Here is a 24,457-nt window from a genome sequence, read left to right as displayed (position 1 = left end):
GTATTATGATAGCGTGGTAAGAACTTAAGAAAGTCTAATGTCTGGTAGAGATCTTGGTTAAGAGGTCTTGGACTTGCTGCTGTGGTGACCCAGAATTGAATTGTCTGCTGCCTGCTTTTTCTGAGATGCTAAAACTGTCTGGGTTGTTATTTTTGGTTGGGTGGGTTTTTTGGGGGGTTGGGGTGGGGAAGGGTGGTTGTGTTCCTTTGTGGTTGATTTGGTGTTGTTTTTGTTTTGTTTTGGGGTTTTTTTTGTTTGTGTGGTTTTTTGTTTTTAGAAGTCCCTCTTTTCAGGTATCTATCTGTTCTGCATACCAACGGTTTTGTTTTTGAGTGAGCCTATTCTGGCACTTCTTAGCTGCATTTTGCAGCCTTGGCAGTGAAAAAGGTTTTGAGCAATGCAGTCAGGTTGCTCCAGTGTTAGTCCTAAAACTCGTCCCTGCAGATCTGCAAGATGCAGCTGCATTAGTATGTTAGTCTGTCAGTTTATGACTACATTTCTGAAGCTAACATCCTGAACATCCCCACTTCCAGTCCTTTGGTTTGTGTTGTGGAGAGGTTTTGGAGCACAAACTGGATTCCTTTTGAATGAGACTAAGAGACATGTTCCTGGAATACTCTTACTTGCACTCTAGTAGTCCTAGAAGGGTCCCTCTGACTGAATGCACACTGACTAGTCCCGAGTCACAATCTCTTCTATCCTCCCTGTCCTTCAATGCATGTGGTGTGGATGTCTGATCCTCAACACTATTTCACTCTGTAGTCCACTCCTGTTATGCTGCAGTGTTCGCTAATGTAAACGTGGCCTTAGACTAATAACAAAATACACCCAGCTTCCATTACAGATTGGGGATGACAGCAACAGATGCCAGTACAAATAGGGCAAATCATATTCATGAAGTGTATAAAATCCAGAAGAAACTGGATCAACACTGTCCTAAGACATAAAATTTCTCCATTACTTCATGAAACTTGAAACATCTTTGATATCTGGTTTAACTTCTGCATGTTCTCTAGCTCCCTTTTAAGTTTTGAAAGGCCCTCTGCTTTGCCTACCACTGCAATTAACTGTTTTTCTGAATGACTTAGGTTATCTTAGCTATAGTTCTTTAAAAGCAAAGGATCTGTATTGAGTATTTTTGTAACAGAATAGCTGTCTTGGGGAACAAAACCTCCAAGAGGAATCCAGAAATGCTAGATGTATTTATATTTCAGTTTCTGGCACTGCTGACTCCTCACTTCCTCAGACTTTCTGCACTGAATGGTCAGTGACATTGTAGAGGGAGTCAATTTTCATTTGTCTGGAAAAGAAAACAAATTAAAGTGAACCACTAAGCCTTGGAGAACTACCTCTTCTCTGTTCAGTCTGGCATGCTTTTCCGAATGGTAGGATTAAGGCAGCACCAAATCTCACCGCAGTTCTACTCAAATTTCTTTAATAGTTTCTTCTGCTGACTTCTGAAGAAGCACAACATTATTAGAAAGGCAGCTTTACGTACCTCAAGCTTTCAAGAAGCTTCTGCTTTCTCATAAAATCAAAATGCTCTTAAAAAATAATGCCTGATATTCTAGGTTGTTCGTTCTGTTTAATTTTGGTGTTGGTTATTTCTTTCCTTAAATCTAGGGGAAGGAGTCAAGTTCATAAGGAAGCCTTTGGAGGTATTAACTAGTACTGTGGCTTATCTGAACTGTCAAGTGAAAGAAGCAAGAGTAGAGGTCCTGTAGGGAAACTGACGTATCTGCTTCAGCAGAGAGAAATACCTATGAATTCTGTTTTCCAGGGTTGGGGAGGGGGTTTCAGATTAATGCAGGAATACAAGCTTTCCATGGAGTGCTCATCTCACTCAAGACACAAAGTATCTCATCTTAATACTTGAGTTTCAGCAGTTGTACAGACATGCGTCCTGATCTGAGAATGTTCACTGCATGTGTTTTCTGTATTTTAGGAGATACAACTTTAATTTTTCCCCTTTATTTTCCATTTGACTTAAATAATGTGCAAGTAAGTGAAAAAGGGATTATCAAAGGATTTGACAATCAAGAAAGAAATTAGTAAAAACAATGAGAAGAATTATTGTAATTTTAAGGGTAGAAAAATCTAAAATTATAGACTCTCGTAATTAGGTATTTTTTTAGTTTTGAGTGCAAGAGAACTTTCACATGCCTGAACTCTTCTTTGAATACCCATTCTGCATCTTTGAATTGAAAATTATATTTTAGACTAGTTTAGAGCTGTGTTCTTTGCTATAGATTTTACAGACTGCAAGATCTAAAAGGGCCTCAGTGTTTTTTCTGTGATACGATTGAACGGGGCCACAATTAATTCCTGCAGAATCCAGTTATTTTTCTACTAATGCACTGCAAAGTGAAATTGTTTTATTGCTTTTGAAGAATAAAATAATTCTGAGGCAACATACAGTTAATTTTTAATTCTTTAGGCAGTCCCTTATCATAGGTTCTCTGTTAAATTATTTCTAAATGGTCTCATCTTGGTCCTTAAACAGAGCATGAATTCTGATCCCAGGAAACATGACTCCGTTAGGCTTCAGCAAATAGGTTTCTTGGGAGCTATGTTTTGCTTATGAAATTAGTGGTCCTTTTTTCTTTTCCCTTTCTTTATAATGGTTTCTCTTTTCTTAAAGTGGTCTAAGCCAAAAGCTGGAATATAAATGTTTCTCTTAATTCTTTTGCAAAGATTCAATAGGATGTTGCAGAGAATTTATTTTGATGCATTTAGAATGAAACCTGTGCTTGAGCAAGTCCCCTTCCCAGTTCAGATGTTTCCTTGGGGGGATCTAAATGAAGTGGTCTTACTAATTGGCATGTTCCATAATGGGCATTCTGGGACCCCCCTGAACTCAGACACCTGTAAAGTAACTCATGCTGAGAGGAAGGAAATGTCTGTAGAGAACATCATCCAAGTGCATGGCAGACACCTCTGAGCACAATCCCACAAATCTGTCTGCTTTGTTTACTAGTGTTTCAGAGCATCCAATGTAAAGTACAGTTTTCCCATGTGCCCCTAAGCAGGAACACAATCCTGATATTAACTTATGGCTCTCTTACTTCCTATTAAGGGCTCAATTTATTTTCTGGGTTTGGTTCACCTGTGGTACTGAGGTGCCATTCTTTCCCAGATGCTGAAGTATACTGATGTCTGTATGCCAACTGCATTTGCACCATGGTGAATATATAGAAATGGTACCAAGCTACAGAAGACTATTTTGTGATGACACAAGTCCTCATCAAAGCCTCTTTTAGTTGTTATCTAGTAGTAAATGAATAGTGTTATGAAGAAGGTCTAGACTACCTTAAAATATTTGTGGCTCTGCAGTAATGAAAGCAGAGATCTGGCTTTTAGATAGTCAGAACAAGCTGGATAATGATGTAAATGTTGCTTCATTCTGACTGGCACCTTTCTGCCTGAGTGATAAAGAACAGGACATACTGCTTCTCTGTGCTAGTGTTAACAGACAACAGAAAAAGATCTGCTTGTGAGAAATCCTGTGCATAGGCTCTTCAATAAAACACAGAATTTAGGGCAATTACCTGGTCACGCTTGTGTCCCAAGTTGGGAATGGTTTGAAATTGCTATCAGATAACTTCACATATTATAGCAATAACTTTCCATATTTACATTTCGTGTCTTCAGGAAGGCTTCTGGCTTTGCATATTGAATGTGCAGTTTTGAATCTGTCTTGCTTGTGAATGAGTACCATTGAATTTATACGAATATAAGACTGTTGTTAACTTGTGCTCCCTCTGCTGGCTGTTGCCATTCCAATGTAAACATTTCCTTCCCTTGAATTAAGGATAAAGAATAGAGCAGAGCCTTGCTACTAACGCAGAAAATCAAATTGCAGATTATGGGAACTTGCAAATGAACCATTTTGAAACCTTCTGTACAGAAGTATAGTTCAATCTAATTTTGTAGGATTTTTCTTCTAAAGAATGAGGATATCGATGCAAACCTCTATCTTACATTTGAGAAGTGTGCAGAGGTCACTCGTAGGTCATGAGCAGATTACTAAGTAGTTGTTTAAATTGGTGTGAATTAGTGATGGAATGTATGTATTTAGCTTTATTAAAGGGTTTAGAATACCAAAATAAATTGTACTTTAACAGAATTACAGTGCCTCTAGGCTGGTATCATGTTTAAACTGTTAATTCAGTTCATCATAAGTAGTAGCCAAAAACTAGTTCTGTATGAGAGAAGTGTTTTTTTCTCATGGTACTAGATATTAAATTGGTACAAGATTGTCCTAGTTGAAGACTAGTTTTTGTTGTCTTCAAAACTTCCTGTTTTAAGATTCTTCTGACATTAAGACTATCTATATGCCAAGAATAGTATTAATTTTTTTGTTGCATTGTACAGAACTCTGTAAGCCTTTTGAGGATTTTTTTCAGTGGCATAAGCTAAGACTTAATGTCTTCTTTACAGCACCTGGAAAAGTAGCAGATAAAGTTATAATAGAAAACACTAGAGATTCCACCTTCGTTTTTATGGAGGGTTCTGAAGATGCCTATGTTGGATATATGACAATCAGGGTAAGAATCTCAAACTTCAGCAGAACTTTTAATAATTTCATTTTAATGCCTGAGCAATTAAATAAATACTACCTCTCTGTGTTGTCTTCCTTTTTCAGTTCAACCCTGATGACAAATCTGCTCAGCACCACAATGCACACCACTGCTTAGAGATTACCGTGAACTGCAGTCCAATTATAGATCACTGTATTATTCGAAGTACTTGTACGGGTTAGTGGGCTTTTTATTGTTTGAAATTAACACTGTTTAAAGTTACTAACCAAACAAGGGCACAGGGAAGCAGCACACAAATTGACTATAATCACTGTTGGCATATTTCTTTTTTTTTATGCAGGTGTTTAATACGGGGCTGCAAGTTTTACTCACCTTGAAAGGGCATCATTACAGTGACTTCTTTGTGTCCAAGACCTTTGTGATAATGTAGACTTGGTCTTCTGTTTGAGTCAGTTTGGAGACTCTGGGCAGTTAGTTTAAAACCTGAAAAGTAACAGTTTACATAAAGTTACCTGATTTTAGTGTATATATAGCTGTAGCTGGCAGGAGAGGGCATTTGAGGGGGGCACACATGGGATTTTTACATGAGGTTCATGGCAATATGCAGTATTGGGGTTGATGGCATTAAAACAGTCATGGGCTGTAACTGCTAAGCTAAGCTCACTTTCCTGTCAAGAGTGGAATGATTTGACATACTCCAAGTATGAGTGTCTAGCTCTATAGGTGGAAGAAATGCATAGCGTGCAAAGTTAGACTCATTTCGCCATCACAGAAAATGAGGAATTTATACTGCCTGATTTGGGAAACGTTGGTAGTCTAGGTTCAGGAAAGAAAGGGTCAGAGGCAGTGGAAGTGAAAGGCAGGATGGCAGTTCAGTTGTTGGCAGGAAGACATGGCAATCTGTGATCACTAGACACAAGATGTGGCAAGTTTAATGTGTTTGACCACAACCAGATGAAGTGGAGTTGGAGTGTCAGAAAAAAGAGGTACAGGAGAATTAAGGTATTGAGTCTTTGCATGGAAATGGCAATATGAACTCTATATACGTAAGTTCAGCTAGTGAAATGGAATGGGTCCTGCAGAGCAGACTGTGAGTAAAGGTTGTTCAGCTCAACATAAAGGAAACAAGATGATCTTCAACTAGATATAAAGCTGTACTTTACTGGTACAGACTATGGAGGAAATTCTGCAGGGAACTATAGTAAGAACGGTGGAAGGATTTCTTGTCTGTGCCTTGTAGAGGACAGTATGCTCTTTCTTGGAGGTTTCAGGCAATAAAGCACTACTTCACTTTTGGTCAAGGCAGCTCTACACTTTGCATCACCATCTGTTTTACTGGAGACATATCAGCTAATATGTGGAAGTGCTAAAAATGAAAAAAAGAGAAACAAAGGACAGCTAGCTGCTCTCAGTATCTTGATTTTTTGTTTAGTGATAAATACTGGGGAAATTGAAGGTATATGAAGAAAATTTGTTTTGGAAGTTCCTACATACCAATAGTGGGGACCCTGATAACAAATGAGAGGAATTAGATTTGTCTTTTGGACCACATTCAGCTTGGTTATGAAAGTAGTTTGAAGAGCTGCATGGCTTCATATTGAAACGTTCTTATAGATAAGCTAATAGGTCATGATGTTTTTGTGAAAATTGTGTATTAAAATTAAGCTTTGATAATACTTTTCATGATCGCTTTTCACTGTGGAAGACTACTTCTGAGAATTTGGGACTTTTGCCCTCTTCAATACTCTGGATTCCTGATTGTTTGCTTCTCTTGTCAAAGTTAAAATTTCTGGTCAATTTTGGAGGCTGTGTGTAGGCTGTACTATCATAACTTATGGATTATTGATTTTTATTGACTTTTTTTAATCCTACCAAGCCTTGCTGTAACCTACTTGGGAAGTACTGAGCATGTGTAAAAAGGGAGGAAGAATGGCAGTCTGCCAGAGAAGGCATTTACTGTTTCCAAGTCAATGACATCTCTGAAATATGGATCCATAAGCATTCAAAATGTCTTTCTGACACATGCTTGATACGCTTTCTGTAGATTTCCTAATGGCATTAAAGCATATTTCTACATTACGTCGTATGTAAAGTTCTTAATGTATGTAATATGTAAAGATGGGAGCTATGTAAGTGCAAGTGATTTAAGCTGGAGGTCTCTTGCTGCCAGTCCAAAGCATCTTTGAAATACTTTTAAATAAAGTTTAAATGGCAAGATCCTGAGTCTAGAGGTTCTATTGCATCCATTGTAGAGGAAATCAGTATTAGTCCTCACCCTGATAGATAATAGTAGTGGATGGCAATGTGCCTTTTCTAAGTATTGCTTAAGTGTGTGCAATCGTTATATTCTGAGTAAACAAAATAAAGCCTAAACCAGTAATACATGTGCTTGGTACTCTTAAAAGGACTGATTTCACACAATCAATAATGAAGTCCAGTGAAGTGAGTCAGAAGAAAGATTGCATTCATTTAAATAAGCAAAGTGTGATAGAGGTATGCTTTTAGAACATCATACTGGCTTCCCAAAAATCCACAGTTCCTTGGTGTCACCAAAAGAGGTGGAGAAAAGGGTAGTGAAAGCAATTATGAAATACAAGAAATGAAGCAGTTATTAGCAATTAAATAGGAAACTAGGAATTGTAGGAAACTGTGGGAATACCCCCCAAAATACAAACACTCCAACAAAATACCCCCCTATCCCTCCAAATGTACTTGATAAACAAGATATAACACCTGCCTAGAAGAGAGTGCTTTTGTCTTGACTTAAGGAACAAAGGGAGTTTTAGCAGTGATGCTGATCCATCATAGAATGGAAGAATTTGAATGGCAAAGTGTTGTGTAATTTTTGTTCCATATTTAATGAGAATAGGCAGGAATGATAAATGTGCTCATACCCTAGAGGGATAATGAAATATGTTCCACTCTTGACAGTAACCGTGGATGAGGTTAAACAGCTGTAAAAATAGACATTCTAAAATCATGCAGGAGTTTAAAAAGAGCTGGCCAAGAAATCTGGGCTCCTATTATGTATCAACAGTAACTTGAAACCTGGGTGAGATGCTGTATATCCCAGGGGGTGGGAGCAGCATGGTGGAGACTAAATAGGATGAAATATGGCAAGTAGTACTGCCTATTGATCCTGGGTAGAATAATGAGACAGTAAATGCAGGGGTTTGGTCACGCAAGAATTTAAAATTCATGATTGAAGTAAATTCTGTAAATACACATTAAAGTTATAATGGTTGCATCACACTACTAGCATTTTTGATTACTTTGACTGAAAGAAGGTAGCAATCCTCATATAATTACATAGATCCTTGAAATATATTTGACTTCAACATCTAGTGCCTTAAAACATTAGAATATTAGTATTGTCAGAGCACACATTAAAAAGATGAGAAATAACTTCCCAGGTAGTTACAGATGGCTTTTTTGTGGCTATTTCAAAGATGACTTCTTGACTTTAAGCCACTTCATCAATGACTTGCAGAGAAGAAATAAAATGCATATTGATGAGACTTGTAGACAATGAAGACTTAAGGTATTATAAATAACCAGGAAGATGGGTTGCTAGGCCCTTTTTGGAAGGCGGGCTCTCAAACCATATTCACATCAGTGTGGACAGTTGTGAAGTTACACACACCACTCGCTTTTGTTCCTAGTTTTAAGTGATAAATCTCTCTCCTAAGAAGCTGGATTCCCGCGAAAAGCTTAAAGACTCCGTGTGGGTAAACAGCTAAATATGAGCCCTCGTGTAGCTGAGTGGCCAAAAGAACTGATGTGAACCTTAGTTATACCTGTGGGAATATTGAGCAGAAGTAGAGACTGTATTACGCCTCTGCTTAGTCCTGCTTCAGAAGAAAGTACTCTTTTCCTGGTGACCATAGCAACATGTTGAAAAATTAGAAACAGTTCAATGAAAAGTCCTAAAAGATAAATCAGTTGTAATGAAAAGTACACTGACTGCAATTTGTTACTTTATCAAGGAGAAGGCTGAAGGAGTAAATTGCTTTCACTAAATACATGTATGCGTTGGGTATGGCGTACACTGTTATAGAGACACAGTAACTGGGTGCTAAAGCTGGAGGAATCCAGATGAGTAATTGAAGTGTAAATTAACAGGGTAACAGCTCTGTAACCAGCTAACAAGCTTTATGGTGGTTTCTCAGTTCTTGGAAATACTCAAATCAAAATTAAATATGTTTCTAAAAGATACAGGCTGAAGTTCCTGCTACTAGAATTGCAGGAATTACTTCAGAGAATTATTATAGCCTGTATTATTCATAAGATCAGACTAGACAATCAAAATAATTTCTTTAGTATTTAAAAAAAGGCTCTGTAAATGAGTTTATGAATTATTAAAGTATAGTCTTTGTGGTAGTATGCTAGAAAGTAATAGGAAAACTTAATAATAGAGCATCTACTGCCTTGCTTATTTAGTGACGTTTAATTGCGGGGAAGGTGTGCATTACGTAGGCCAGATACCCTGAGATGAGGTCTTACCTTCCTGAAATCACTGTGACATGCTGTTGATTTTTAGTGGCTGCAGAATACCATGTTTTCGTACTTCGTGGAATTCAGGGAATTGAGCTGAGCTGATGAAGTCCTGAGCAGTTTTGAATCCTAGTTGCCTGGAAAGAGTTTGTTTTCTGGGTAATCGTACCATGGCTGAAACTATCCAAGATGCTGCAGCAAGGAGCTGGTTTCTGATGTGTAGTTCTGTACTTGAGATTGTGCTGTTTGTCTCCTGCTCATCTTTAGTTAGACAGTGTGTCTTTGTACGCTACGGAATTATTACTTGTTTGGGCTCTTTGAAGTACTGAGGTATGAAAGTTTAAAGGGAAGTAAAACAAGGCAGTAATTAGCCTAGAATTTTATTATATTTCTGTTGTCCTTTGTCTGTTGTGAACAGTCAATATACAGGGGCCTAACGTGGGGAAATAAATGAGTGAGAACTTTCATAAGCATGAGTTATTATATAAACTGTTGTCTATTCTGGCAATCATACGCGGCTGCATAACCTTGGCAGAGTGATTTTAAAGCAACTCCTACCTTGGTTTTTTGCATCTGCAAAATGACATGAGTGTTTTTCTGCCTGTGGCTTGCAATGCTTTGGCACTGTGCACGCCGAATCTTTTTTAAATACCAGTTCACACTAACTTTTCTTGCAAAAGCACTGCCAGACTATTTATAAATACACTATGCTTTGAAGCTATGGTAACTGTACTGTTTTCTTCCAGTTGGCTCTGCAGTATGTGTTAGTGGCCAGGGAGCTTGTCCTACTATTAAACACTGTAACATCAGCGACTGTGAAAATGTTGGACTTTATATTACAGACCATGCACAGGTATTTTTTTGATATCAATTTCTTTAATAAAATTGTTTACTCTTCTGGATTCCTATCTTAATTTACATTTTTATTTCCCAGGGAATATATGAGGACAATGAGATCTCCAATAATGCGTTAGCAGGGATTTGGGTCAAAAACCATGGAAATCCCATTATCAGACGGAATCACATTCACCATGGACGTGATGTTGGCGTTTTCACTTTCGACCATGGCATGGTAACGTATATGTTTTCTTCTAAAGAAAGAAATAGAGGTGTTGGATAGCTAAAGTCTTCAAATTTTGCCAGTCATTGAAGAAATACTAAAAAAACACTCATGCTTTTTACATGTGAACAGATACTTTAAAATATGCCTACTGTTTTTCTGTTGTCTTCGGTGGGCAACTTCACTTTAAAGACAATTTTAGCTGAAAGAGGTTTAAGCAAGCTTTTTGCAGTTGATTGGCAGCCTGTTACATTGAATTATGTTGCAGTGACAAAATAGCTCTTGAAATAGGATGTAAATGGTAAGCTTACATTTACACTATACTTCATTCTTTTTCCTTTGAAATGGAACAAAAAATAAGGTGCTGGGAGATTTAAAAATGAAATGAAATGCTCTGTGGAGATTTCATCAGTCTTATTTTAACATTAAGTCTCTGAAGCAGGGTATGTACAACCTCTCTGGGGAGAGGACTTTTCTAGCATGGAGTTGGTTGTGGAATTTTAACACAAATTTGTTTCAGAATTCAGGTCTTACTTTATAAAAACATCTGTTTCTGTGGGATGAAGGTGATAACTTCCACGTACGTGTAAAGTAGTGAGTAATGAGTTTGCATAGCCCTTGAAATAATCAGAATGGATTTTGCCACTGAAATAAAACATGATTATTTGCTGACTTGTTTTAGTAAAATATTCTACATGTCTTCCAAACAGTGGCAAATCATTGTTTTCCCTGTTTGAATGACAAAGTCCCGATTCCCCTGACCCAGCTGGCAAAATGAGCAGTTTTCTTGTAGTCACTCTTAAAACAGCAGATCTTTAAGGATGCTTTCCATAGAGTGCAAGAGCTCTCCATCCCCAGGTGCAAGACATCAGGAAAGGAAGGCAAGAGACTGGCATGGCTGAGTTGAGACATGCTGGTCAAACTGAAGGGCGAGAAGGAAGTGCACAGGTAGTGGAAGTGGGGACAGGTATCCTGGGAAGAGTATAGGGATGCTGTACAGTTGTGTAGGGATGGGGTCAGGAAGGCCAAGGCATGGGTGGACCTGAACCTGGCAAGGGATGCAAAGAATAAGAAGTGCTTCTACAGGTATGTCAACCAGAAAAGGAAGGTCAAAGAAAGAGTACCCCCTGTGATAAGCAAGACTGGCAAACTGGTAACAGCAGTAGAAGAGGAGGCTGAGGTACTCAACAACCTCTTTGCCTCGATCTTTGCTGGCAGCCTCCCTTCTCACACCTCTCAAGTGGATGGACCGGAAGACGGGGACTGGGGGAGTGAAGTCCCTTCCACTCTAAGAGAAGATAGGGTTCATAACCATGTGAGGAACCTGAACCTACATTAGGTCTATGGGACTTGATGGGATGCATCCCAGAGTCCTGAGGGAATTGGCTGCTGTAGTTGCCAAGTCACTCTCCATGATACTTGAAAAGTCATAGCAGTCAGGTGAAGTGGAAACAGGAAAATGGCAAGTGTTGCACCCATTTTTAAAAAGGGTAGAAAGGAGGACCCTGGGAACTACTGACCTGTCAGCCTCACCTCTGTGCCTGGGGAGATCGTGGAACAGATCCTCCCAGAAGCTATGCAAAGGAACATGGAGGACAGGGAGGTGATTTGAGAGAGCCAGCATGATTCCACCAAGGGCAAGTCCTGCTTGACCAACCTGGTGGCCTTCTGTGATGGACTGACTACATCAGTGGACAAGGGAAGAGCAACAGATGTCAGCTATCTGGACTTTTGTAAGGCTTTTGATGTGGTCACCCACAACATCCTTCCCTCTAAATTGGCAAGATATGGATTTGATGGCTAGACTCTTCAATGGATGAGGAATTGGTTGGATGGTCGCATCCTGAGGATAGTGGTCAATGGCTCAGTGTCCAGATGGAGGTCGGTGACAAGTGGTGTCCCACAGGGGTCTGTATTGGGACTGGTACTATTTAATATCTTCATCAATGACATAGTGGGATTGAGTGTACCCTCAGCAAGTTTGCAGACAACACCAAGCTGAGCAGCAAGTCAGCTGGCAGCTCAAGAAGTGGCCCTGTGTGAATGTCATGAAATTCAACAGGCCAAGTGCAAGGTCCTGCAGCTGGGTCAGGGCAAGCCCTGGTATCAATACAGGCTGGGGGATGAAGAGATTGAGAGCAGGCCTGTGGAGAAGGACTCGGGGGTAGAAAAGCTGGATGTGAGCTGGCAACGTGTGCTTGCAGCCCAGAAGGCCAGTTGTATCTTGGACTGCATCAAAAGAAGTGTGGCCAGAAGGTCGAGGGGGGTGATTCTCCCACCCTACTGTATGCTGGTGAGACCCCACCTGGAGTGCTGTGTGCAGCTCTGGAGCCCTCAGTACAGGAAAGACATGGAACTATTGGAGTGGGTCCAGAGGAGGGCCACCAAAATGATCCAAGGGCTGGAGCACCTCTTCTATGAAGAAAGGCTGAAAGAGTTTGAGTTGTTCAGCCTGGACAAGAGAAGGCTGTGGGGGAGACCTTACTGCGGCCTTTCAGTACTTAAAGGGGACCTATGGAAAGATGGGGGCAGACTTTTTAGCAGGGCCTGTTGCAATAGGACAAGGGGTGTAATGGCTTTAAACTAAAAGAGGGTATTAGGTTAGGTATAAGGAAAAACTTTTTACAATGATGGTGGTAAAACACTGGAAGAGGTTGTCCAGAGAGGTGGTAGATGCCTCATCACTGGAAACATTCAAGGTCAGGTTGGATGGGGCTATGAGCAACCTGATCTAGTCAGAGATGTCCCTGCTCACTGCAGGGGGGTTGGACTAGATGACCTTTAAAGGTCCCTTCCAACCCAAACCATTCTGATTCTATGAAAATTACTCATGTAAAAAGTACAAAATGTGATCAGAGTATGGTAAACTAAATGAGGCATACTGAGGTTAATACTGCTCACTCTTAGATCGAGTGTAATGTTCAAAATCAACATGTTTTCAGATTCCCTCTTGCCTTCACAAGGATACTACAGAACTTGATTATCTTGCTGTAGGCATTGGATACTGCAGGACATGGATTGCCTATAACTTCGGTGATAGGGAATGATAAACTAAACAGTTGCTTTGGGAGTGGCAGTTTTAAAGGTGCTGTAGATAAATGGGAACCTCTTCTCTGGTGCTGTGCTGCTGCTGTAATGAAAACCTCGCTGTAACAGACTTGATTTCAGAATGCTGCTGAAGAGCAAGGTTAGTCAAACCAGCACACGTTTCACCTAATCTGGGGTAGTAGGGTATATTCCCCTCCATACATTTTGTTCCTAGCCTTACTACCTGACACACATCTTGCCTAGCTATGACTAAATATGTTAGGCCTGTTCTTTGTCAAGACCACCATAATTAGACCTGATATGACATATCCACGGATGTTCTTCATAAGTAAATGTCTTTTATCATAAAAATAGTAGTTTTGCTGGTAGATCTTATTTAGTCCCTGAGAAAGATAAAAAATACTTGGGAAAAATGCAAATATTAGACACTAATGGCTTTGACTAGCTGGGAAAGATGAGTCCCAAATCACACTTTTGCAGACATAGCTGGTGTGTAGGCTTGGACCTCTGTTTTCTCATTTGTTTTCTATCTTCTGACCTTTGGACCCACTGTTCCTTCTGTATCCCTCATGTATTTCATCTTGCTGTCACACACCCCCACCCCCCATTTTAGTATGTTCAGAGATGTAACTACAGTAGACATTCATTTTTAACTTTGACTCATTCCATGCTCGCTCCAAGGAAACTATAGTCTAGCATTTTAAAGTAATCTTATTCCTAAATAAAATGTTTATTAACTCAAGTACTAAATTGCTTCAGCTTTCCTACTGAACTTTTACATGAGGATTTTCTGCGCTGTGTGCTGTGTGTTGCAGGGCTGTTGGCTAGGTCTCAGATACCTGTTGAATAAAATAATCTCTTGTAATAAGGCATGTCTTTGGGGAAATAAATTTCCATAATTTTGATGAATGATTAATGCAATTATAGCTAATACGTAATACAGAAGGCTTTCAGGAAGAAAAAGACATGTAGTTTTATCATGGATTAGAGGAAGAAGAGAAGCAGTTGGGTTTTGAAAGGTCAATATTTTGATCCCCGACTGGGTGTTTTTAGGCTCGCTAAATGGTGGATCTTTATTTCCCCTTTGTTAAGATATCTTCCTTCCCTTGTAAGCACTGTTCTATTGCTTTAGTTCTAACCCAAATCTGGTAGGGTTCTTGATGAGTGTTGGCAGTCTGAAAACAGCATTAACAAAAAATCCACTGTGGATAGAACCGAGTGAGGCCTTTCTCCTTTCCGCCCTAGCTGCTGGGGAGGTAGGGGTAAAGGAGCAATGCAGTACTAATTGTAGCTGTTTGATCTGCAGTTTCTTGGTTTTACTAGAAGGTAAACAGGTCACAGAGTGCTGTTATTTTTGTTGCTGGCATAAAATAATCTTGCTAGTGGAAGGTCAAACGTGGTGGGATTTTTCTGTTAGGTGCCTCTTCTCCACTCTCTTGGTTACATCCTAAGGAGCATATTTGCTCTTTGTTGGGCAAGTTCATAACAGCTCAGAAGAATGCCCTTCCAGCAGTCTTCTGACAGATTTCTTTACGTCATTTTATATTCTTTGGAGATGTAGTTGTTTGGCCATTTTGCAAAGAGTGGTGGCAAACTTAAGATGTTATGTCTTTGGTTTATATTATCTCATTGTTTGAACACTGCCACTGCCTCATTTAAGCTGCGTTAACATATTGTATAAGCACTCCTAATCCGCTTCAGTAGATGCATATATCCATGCATCCCTCTAAGACTTAAGCGGGCTCGGAAACATGTAATGAAGTGATTTTGGCTATAGAAAAGCTGGTAAAGCAGAGTGCTTCAGTAAATCCTGGAGGGGAGATGTCTATATGTAGACCTGAGGGTTAATTGTAAAGTCTTGGCTAGGAGCTGCTTCTTGTTTAATTACGGAAGTATAAATATTAAATATGAGTACTGAAATATTAAAAAAATGTAAAAGCCAGACTGGACTCAGTTAATTTTAAATAAAAGTGTATTTGATCTGTTTTCCTATCAGGGGAATACCTGTTCCAATGCTGTGATCAGTGTGATATCACAAGCAAAATGGAATAGAAATAAATTTTTACATTTTGTTTAAAGGAAACATTAGCATGTTAAAGAGAACATGTGAGTAGTATTTATTTCAACTGCAAAAATTATTGAAATCTTCCTTAGTCAAACTCTTTTGAAAGATCTCCTCCCTGCCCCCACTTCCATCTCAGTCTGCTTTTGGCAGTGTCCTCTGTTTTATATCATGCTAGTGATAGAGTTGATGAAATACCATCACTGGCAATGTTTACATACTCTTGAAGTGACATGGTATCTTTCAGATACAAATTGTACATACCTAAACAAATTAATGGTTTTTCTATGTTCACTTCTCATTTCATATCTGTTATTTTTGGGTTGGGTTTTTTTTTCATTGCTTGTGATAGTGAAGTGGGATAAGTACATTCCAGCGCTGAATTCCTACCCTACACATTGTTTTCCTGTGGGTTTCTGTGCTGGAGTGCAGGCTCTGAAAGGTTCAAGAGTGCTTTGTTTTTCAGTTTCATGCTCTCAAGACTGTTCTTTGTGTTTTGATACTTGTAGAAATTTAACCTCTTCTAAACTGGCAGTATTCTGACGTTTGCCTTAGTGCTTGTGCCAAATGTTTAACAAGCAGGCATTAAAAATGCAGCATGGCATTGGCAGCCCTCCGTGTCTTACGTTGACCTCTCTTGCCAGTTGCCTCAGACGAGTTACCAGACATTTGTCATAAATTGTATTTAATAGTTGTATGCAAACAGAGAAGTTCTGATTTGCTGTAAGAATGAGCATAATTTTATAGTTTAAAGTTGAGATCTAGGTCTAACAGTCTTCATTTTTCACTTCTTCCAAGTGAGAAATGTAGCACTATTGCTTGGGTTTTTTTTCTTTTTGATGGAAGAAAAGTATAATAGCGTGTGTCTAAGTTGGGTGATGGTGGCCAGTTGGCAGCTCAGTCTTTTAAATACTACAAATCAGATAATTTTAAAGAAGACCGTGTATAAAGTCCAAAAAATATAAATGAAGCTTATGCTAGTTTCTATACAGGTCACGTAAAAACTCAGTTAGGCTTTTGCTGCAATAGCAAATTTTTCCTATGCACTAAAAATAGTTTGTTTTGAGTCTTGAATGTGGTTTTCTTTATTGCTGCATTTGGATTTTTGTAAAATCCACCAAGTCTCAACTAAAGACCATTCCAGGCTTTGGGAGGCAAATTTTTATAAACATATTTTTTATGCTATTTAATTAAGTTGATACAGATACACTTTAGACGTTTATTTCTTTCTGTCTTGGCCTCCTGGGGTTTTTTTCTTACCCTGTTGGGAATACAAGTGTCACTAAATATATAGGAAGTGTTACAGTTTGCACAATTATCTCTTTTATTTTTCTTTTTTTTTTCCCTTTTTTTAAATACCTGTATTATTCAAACAACAACATGAAATACCTCTGTGTTTCTGTAATGTTGTAATCTTTGAGACAGAGAAAGAAAAATAGCCCTTGTAAAGATACATGGGAAAAAAATTCCTCTAAGAAAAGCACTGAACAAAACCCCATCAGTTACAAGTTTTAACCCTCATGCATTTCAAAGCAGTTAGACTAGATGAAATGCAGAAAGAAGAAAAAAATCCAAGTTCAGCTAGTGAGTTAGTCTTGATGTAAAGTCTTCTGAGCTTGTCCAGCTGCGCAGGAACCCTGCTTTGTCATCACATCAACCTTTCATACACATAGTGTGTGGAAACATAAACATTACCATTACTGCGGTGTTTGTCTGTTCGTGATTACTTTCTCTGTTCAGATCTTAACAGGGTGCAGCGGCGTGTTCTTGCCCACACTTTCTGTCACTCTAGCTGTCATCTTATTGCCCACAGCTAATGCTTTGACTGGTATGTTAAAGACATTTGATGTACAGAGCTACTTCTAATATTTAGGATTTTTCAAGCAGAAAGCTACTGCTAAGGTATTTTGAGTTTCCTTACACATGGTATTTTTGTGTAAGATTGTATTTGTTTTTCCATGTGCATCCCTTACTCCTTCTTCCTTATTAATCACGGGCCTGTATTTCTTACTAAGCAATCCCAGCACTGCCAGGTGCTGTGTCCTCCAGGTTCTTCTGCTGCTAGTGATCTTTTCTGGTTATAATTCATCAACAAAACACAAGTAAAATACCCAGCACACTTGAAAATCATTCTTAGGAGGTGGAGGCAATATAATGCTTGCAATCCCTCCATGTGGAGGAGGAGTATTGACCTTCCTGACCTTACTAGCCACCTGGCAGGGTCTCTGTAAAGGATGTGAGCTTGAGCTGCCTGACAGCTGGATGGAGCTTAAGAGCTGCAGGTTGGGCAGCCCGTGTGTGCTGTTTAAGTGGTATGAAAGGAACAGGCTGTTTCTAATGGTGTTACTGGTTATACCTGGACTGGGCAGTAAGTTTTGGGTTTGCAAACAGTATTAGTGGGCCCTATGGATAATAGATCATTCAACTACATACTTAAAAACAAAATTTCCTTGGTATATCTTTGTTAACAAAATATTTGTTAACTTTCCAAGAAGAAAATGTCTGAACCCATATGTGATTTCTTGGGATCCAGAAGTTCATCGCTTTAAAATAAAAGGGAAGACATCTTTGAGAGGATATAGTTCAAAGGCACAACACCTTTTGAAGGGGAGTGGCTGTGGTGGCTGGAAAAGATACCAGGGGTTGCCTGGGGGCATCTTAAAGACTGAGTTAAGTTTAACCCTTCTCCCTAGGAGGTGAATTTTGGGCCAAAAGTGTTGTTGTTTTCAACAGAACGGCATTGGAAATGGGCAGTCTGGGAATAAGGTGGTCGCTCAGGACTGTGGAAGAGCACATTTCTGAAGAACAGCAATTCTATTGGCTTAACTGAATTCAGTTTAATAATTATGCACAAAGGCTCAAGCACAGAAATACACTGGCTTTAAACTGCATCAGCTCCAAGTCACCAGTTCAGCTTAAGCTGACTCTGCTTGAGGTGGACTGGACTTTTTAATGCAGTTTCTCTTTATGAATATTGAATGATATAGGATCTTACCTAGCAGAAAGCCTTGACTTTCTGACCCAGCAGTCAGTCTTACAAAGGAATCTGAGATACAGTTGTGGGGTGTTTTTTTTCTTCTCTCCCTTTTGAGGAGCACTTATTTGAGGCTTACAGCAAATTCTCAGTTTCTTCTGAATCAGCAGCCCTACTTCTTTTGAGAAAGTAGAACTTTAGATTCCCGTTAGTGTGTAGCTTCCTTGAGAACTCTGAAAAAACCTTGACTCACTCTGAAGAAATCTAATCATAAGTCCTTGAAAAACAGTATTCAGAATATTTACATAGAGTAGGCTTTTCCCATTTGACGACTTTGTCACCCAGAGGGGCCTGGGGGGCCAAGCTGTGCACACTGATAGTACTTTTTTGGAGAATGGTTAATCAATGCAGTGCCTTTCCTGGCTGCAATCCTCAAAGCAGGGAGAAGTGCATGCTGTTTTGATTTTCTTGTTGAACTGTATGAATTTCTGATTTTTGTAATCAAAATATGTTTGAAGTCCCTTAGCAATTCACAGCACATAAGTAATACGACAGTGAAACAGAGTGTTCTCTACTTAGGTTGCCAGTAACCTGAGTAATTTCCGTGTGGTAGGTAGTAGAAACTCCAAGACTGAGGTGTTCCTGGCAGTAGGTCACGTGAGTACAAACACGGGATCCAGTTACACTCAGCGGTAGGAGGAATTGTGATTTTTGTAGCTCACAAGTAGAACAAGTCTCACAATTAGCGAGACTGAGTAACTAACTTAAGTGGCTACAGGAAAAACAGTATTTGGACGAGGTGCCTATGAGGGTGACAAAGGTCAGTGAAAGTCAGGCCCCTTTCCTTTTGGGTCAGAGGTTTTATCTATATACGTGTTATTAGTTCATTAAACAGGTAATCTTTTGCGTGATGATGACTGATACTGCTAAAACTATAGCTGGAATATAGATTGTTTATACTATAGGTGGCTTTGCAGAGCACAGACACAGACATCTAGGAGAAAAGAACTAAGATTGGTTCACATTGTCTTTCAACCATGCATTCTTGGATGTAAGGGACATTGCCGTTTTGGTTGGTCGTCAGCAGCTGGGTACTGCTCTGAATGTTATGTACTCTGGTTTTAGTCTTGTCCTCTGCAGCTGCCCGCTGGAGATAGTCTGGGTAAGAGAAATCATTGGGCAGAAAACAACCATTTGCCAGATGAATTTTCAGACAGATTAGTTCATCGTGCTGCTACACAAGTGCTTGTTGGCATAGCAGAAGGAGCATGCCTGGGATGGCTTTGTGGAATGTCTTCCCCTTCCCCCCCTCTCTCCCCAGCTATGCTGTTTATAAAGCATGTGTTTAAATACAGTTTTGTTGTAGGCCTACTTCTACTATTACAGTGTTGAAATGGAAGTGTACACCATTTAAAAAAGGGGAGGGGGAAATATGTTTACTGGTTGGCTGCTGAGACCAATCCAGCCCTGGAAAAATTACTCATTTCCCACATCCATATGTATGTATTCTGACCAGTTATTTCAAAGAAATTTAGGATACTTCTTCATAAATAAACTGTATTCTTACCAAATATGTATGGTTCTGGATCTGAAAACAAGTGGTCTTCTCCATAGCACTGTCCTTTTTATATTGGACCTGTGGGCTTTATGGCCTTTGAAAGGAGTCTGATCCTTGGGAGCTGCTAAGGAAACCCGATACTCAGTCTTCTTTGAGGTGCTATATCCAGAGTTGCCGTTTTTTCTTGGTATTCCGTGGCAAGTAATAAATAGCAATGCAAACACAGTGTCTTTGAAACAGTATTTTACTTTGGGGGAAAAAAAATATATAGTGGCAGTAGCTGTTTTAATTAGCTGCATATGTACTTATATATTGTCAATTTTGGTACTGTTCCCTTTTAAATGAGGATTGTATTTGGGAGGGAGGGGAGGGGATAGCCTTCATTTTAAAATGGACTTTTACAGGAAACTGCATGTTTTGTGTCTTAAGGGTTATTTTGAAAGCTGCAACATACATAGAAACAGGATAGCAGGTTTTGAAGTGAAAGCGTATGCCAATCCTACAGTAGTTCGATGTGAAATCCATCATGGCCAGACTGGAGGAATCTATGTTCATGAAAAAGGAAGAGGACAATTCATAGAGAACAAAATCTATGCAAACAATTTTGCAGGTGTTTGGATTACCTCAAACAGCGACCCAACAATAAGGTATTGTTTTCCTCATTGATACTTCACTACTTGGAAAAGGAGATTTGATGGGGATGGGAAGGTGCAATTTTATTTCATTTATTTATAATGATCTATAAATGCTCCTGTATGTGTAAAAACGAAATTGCTGGCTGTGTTTGGTTGAACTGCATTTTTAATTTGCCTGTATACTTGGAAGTATGTATTTCTCAAAGCAACAGAGAACATAAATTCTCTGTTTTAAATGTGAATGTTGTACAGTCCTAGACACTACATACATGTATAGTATTTCACAGTGTATTATTATGATTTCATAATGTGAATATTTTTCTTTCTTAGGGGCAATGCAATTTTTAATGGGAATCAAGGTGGTGTTTACATCTTTGGCGATGGAAGAGGCCTTATTGAAGGAAATGACATTTATGGTAAGCTAATTTGCTTATTGCATCTTGAATTCTGAGAAGAATGAGTATGTTAAGTTGTATTAAATAACATTTTTGTTAACAGGTAATGCATTAGCAGGAATACAGATTCGAACAAACAGCTGTCCCATAGTTCGACACAACAAGATTCATGATGGTCAACACGGTGGAATTTATGTGGTAAGTATTACCTACAAACAGACATACAAACTTGTTTGCTGATCATATAAACCTTGGAAAAGGGTACTCTATGTAAAATGTTTGATTGTACTTAAAATGACTGAATATAAGTTATAAACTAGGTTAGTTGTGATAGACTGAAGCTGGTGCAGATATTTACAAGATGAAGGCTCTTATGAATGTCACTAAATTATTTTTATTACAGAGTAAAAAAACTTAAAATGGGATAGATGACAGAATTTCACCATTTCTTGGTTAAAAGCTTTTTAAAGGCTTCATTTTCACAGCAGTTTGTCATTATTTTAAAAAATTAGAAATCTGTTCAGCTTTTTTGGAGTTTAATGTGTTTACTGCTAACCTCAGAAAATAATTTTTTTCTGCCTTCAGGATGATATACATTGCAATTGCTGTACGGTCGTGTATTGTAAAAATGAGGAATAAAGTGCAATTTCCAGCGTGTGCCAGGGCTCTGCTAATTGAACTGAAAGAGCTGTCAGGTTCCCTTAAGCAATATCAGATTTTGAGAAATATTTCTGTATCTTTCTGCCAAAAGTTACCTAAGGTTCAGCTAATGCTGCAAGCATGCAGCTTCATCTGTTCATTCTGTAAATCTAACGAGAACAGCTTACCCTGACCAAGGATACTATTGATTTACTTTGAAGAACAAACACATGGTAAAGATAGTTACCTTAAGAGCCATGCCATTTTTTTGGTCTGTTGGGTGGACATTGCTGGGTGTAGGTTTAAGTGCCAGGTGCCACAGCTTTCATCTGATTGCATGGCACCAGGGAGGTACCTCGTCCTTCAACAGCTATTGGACATCTGCAAATACTACTGCAGAGCCTTGAAATATTATGATTTACATGCAGAGTGTTCTTCGTTTCATGGTAAACATTCAAAATAATGAGGTACTGTTCTTCAAAAAAATTTTTTTAAGTAAAAATATGTATTCAAATAGAAAATAATTACTTTGTTACAGTAAAGAAACCATGCCGGGGAGGGATGGGTACAGCCAGAAAAACAGTACTGGCAGTTTGCAGGTTTTCTCAACTCTTAAATTGTCTTGTATTTAGCATGAAAAAGGACAAGGTGTGATTGAGGAAAACGAAGTTTACAGCAATACTTTGGCTGGAGTCTGGGTGACAACAGGGAGCACTCCAGTCTTGAGGAGAAACAGAATACACAGTGGGAAACAGGTGAGTTTTGCTCTGTGGTTACAAGGCAGCCATAGAGAAGAAAATTCTTCTGTGGTTTTATACTTCATTATTTTGGAACTAATCTTTTTATTCTCAATGTGTTAGGTTGGAGTTTATTTTTATGACAATGGACATGGTGTGTTAGAAGACAATGACATCTATAATCACATGTACTCAGGGGTTCAGATAAGGTAACATGTATTCTGATTTTATGTCAAAACAGATGTAGCTTGTTTTGTGCTCTCTTGTGTCTTTTTGACTATTCTTGTCACTTTGTTTCTAAAAATAACTTCTTTTGAAATCTAATATGTCTGAATATCCTCGGCTTTAACTTAAAAGAAAGTAATTACTAATACTGCCTGGATATTGACTAGAATGTGTGGCCCTTGAAGACTGTAAAGCTAAAATATGTTTGCATGTTTGGAAATAACCGTATTTTAGTAAGATTTTTAAGCAGTGAGATCTACAGGGCATTTCTGTAGAGGCATTTGCAACATTTAGCCTTGGGAGACAGTAAACGGTTTTAAATGACTTTTTTGCTTATGGTTCTCTCTAGAACTGGAAGCAACCCCAAAATTAGACGCAACAAGATCTGGGGTGGTCAGAATGGTGGTATTCTTGTCTATAATTCTGGTAGGTTTGTTTCTCGTGTTTATCCAGAATTGTTTGTTCTGCAATATAATCTCTTTGCATTTATTATCCTTTCTGATTTTATTTTTTTTCCACCCTTCTTTCAATTATAGGGCTTGGATTTATAGAAGACAATGAAATTTTTGATAATGCGATGGCTGGTGTATGGATTAAAACAGACAGTAATCCTACACTAAGAAGAAACAAAATCCATGATGGAAGAGATGGGGGCATCTGTATATTTAATGGAGGAAGAGGTAGGGTTTTTTTCCCTTAACCAGAATATTCAGTATATGCCAGTAAGAGTTTCATTTTGGATTAAGCAGTGTCCTTTTTAAACTGCTATTTAGAAATGTAGCTCTTGTCTTCTGAAGTAATAAAATAGTTGTATCAAACATACACTGAATGCTTTTTTAGCCTTAATTACCTCAGTAATACTGAAATCTGTGGGAGGCAGAGAGGTAATTAGTCTCAACCAAGACTACTGTTAGATTGCTGCTTAGGACAGTCCTTTTATCCCATCTGCCTTTGTGAGCTTTCCCATTTGACTGAAAGATAGTATTGAATTCTAGTAATGTAGCCAAAATCATGCGCTGAACAGTTCAGGCTCTGCCAGTGTCAAAGGTTTAGGGGAAAAGACGACAGATCTTTTGTATACTTGTAAACTTAGAAGTGGTCCTCCTCTGAAATCCCCTGACTGTTGCATGCCTGATATCAGCTTCTAATATTTTGTAGATCATCACTTGTTGTAAGTGAGTTTAAGTTAAGCATTTTAAAGTAATCCTGTCCTGCAATAACAAAAATGCAAGTTAAGCTTTGCTTTGGCAGGCTGCTCGTTTTAGAAGACAAAACCAGAAAAATGTTAGAAAAATTGAAGAAAAATGTGGAAAGTGAAAAGACTTAGTGTTTCCTCAAAAGTAAAACTGAGTTTTCTGTAACGGTGCATGTGATCCCAAATTCTATTCTGAATACTGAAAAAATACACATACACGATTATACAGTGAGAATTACTTTAAACTTGTATCACTAACTTCAGTGCTGTTGGTGGGTATTCTGCAAATGAAAGGAATTAATTAGCAGGATGATGATACATGAAATCTTCTGAAAATGTTTCAGAGTGGTTACAGGTAGGGAAATGCTAACAAGCTCAAATGTCGTGTTTGTTGGTTTGTCATAGGTCTTCTGGAAGAGAATGATATCTTCAGGAATGCTCAAGCTGGCGTTCTGATCAGCACCAATAGCCACCCTGTGCTAAGGAAAAATCGAATATTTGATGGATTTGCTGCAGGTTTGTGTTGTTGAAATCGGATTTTGCAGTGTTAGAGCTTAGAGTAAGCTCTTCACAAAGCTAACTCTGAGTTTCTTTACCCCACAGCATTTAGACGTTTTAACAGAGATAGGGATATCCTTCAGTGTATTCTAGATACCATTTGAGAATTCAGAATTGTAGCCAGAATGTCTTTACAGCAGTCTCTGCAATTACTAGCGTGTTGAGAAACAACGCATATTCTGCCTTCTCATTTTTCTGTAAAATACTTTTTAATTATTTGCTTTTAGAAGTAATTGATAAAGTTGTCTAGGACGTATTTATAGTTGATCTGCTGGATGCTGGTTGGAATCTCTTATCACTGCTTTAATACCTAGTAAACAAAGCAAACACACATCT

At 38.7% G+C, this 24,457-nt stretch overlaps 1 protein-coding gene across 2 annotated transcripts in view; it reads left to right on the top strand.

Moving 5' to 3' along the window:
* FBXO11 (F-box protein 11) overlaps positions 1-24,457 on the top strand; it is a 77,532-nt gene that overhangs the window by 48,837 nt on the left and 4,238 nt on the right. For both annotated transcript variants that reach the window (XM_064446441.1, XM_064446440.1), the window contains exons 8-19: positions 4,441-4,547; positions 4,646-4,757; positions 9,782-9,888; positions 9,970-10,107; positions 20,167-20,384; positions 20,703-20,788; positions 20,871-20,965; positions 22,039-22,161; positions 22,267-22,352; positions 22,718-22,794; positions 22,905-23,048; positions 23,969-24,079. In XM_064446441.1, coding sequence (XP_064302511.1) covers positions 4,441-4,547; positions 4,646-4,757; positions 9,782-9,888; positions 9,970-10,107; positions 20,167-20,384; positions 20,703-20,788; positions 20,871-20,965; positions 22,039-22,161; positions 22,267-22,352; positions 22,718-22,794; positions 22,905-23,048; positions 23,969-24,079 — 1,404 coding nt within the window. The remainder of the gene's footprint in view (positions 1-4,440; positions 4,548-4,645; positions 4,758-9,781; positions 9,889-9,969; positions 10,108-20,166; positions 20,385-20,702; positions 20,789-20,870; positions 20,966-22,038; positions 22,162-22,266; positions 22,353-22,717; positions 22,795-22,904; positions 23,049-23,968; positions 24,080-24,457) is intronic.

The sequence above is a fragment of the Phalacrocorax carbo genome, chromosome 3, assembly GCF_963921805.1.
Source record: "Phalacrocorax carbo chromosome 3, bPhaCar2.1, whole genome shotgun sequence".
In the NCBI taxonomy this organism is placed as follows: domain Eukaryota; kingdom Metazoa; phylum Chordata; class Aves; order Suliformes; family Phalacrocoracidae; genus Phalacrocorax; species Phalacrocorax carbo.
The sequence above is the reverse complement of the archived record's forward strand: the minus strand, read 5'-3'. Positions and strand labels throughout refer to the sequence as shown.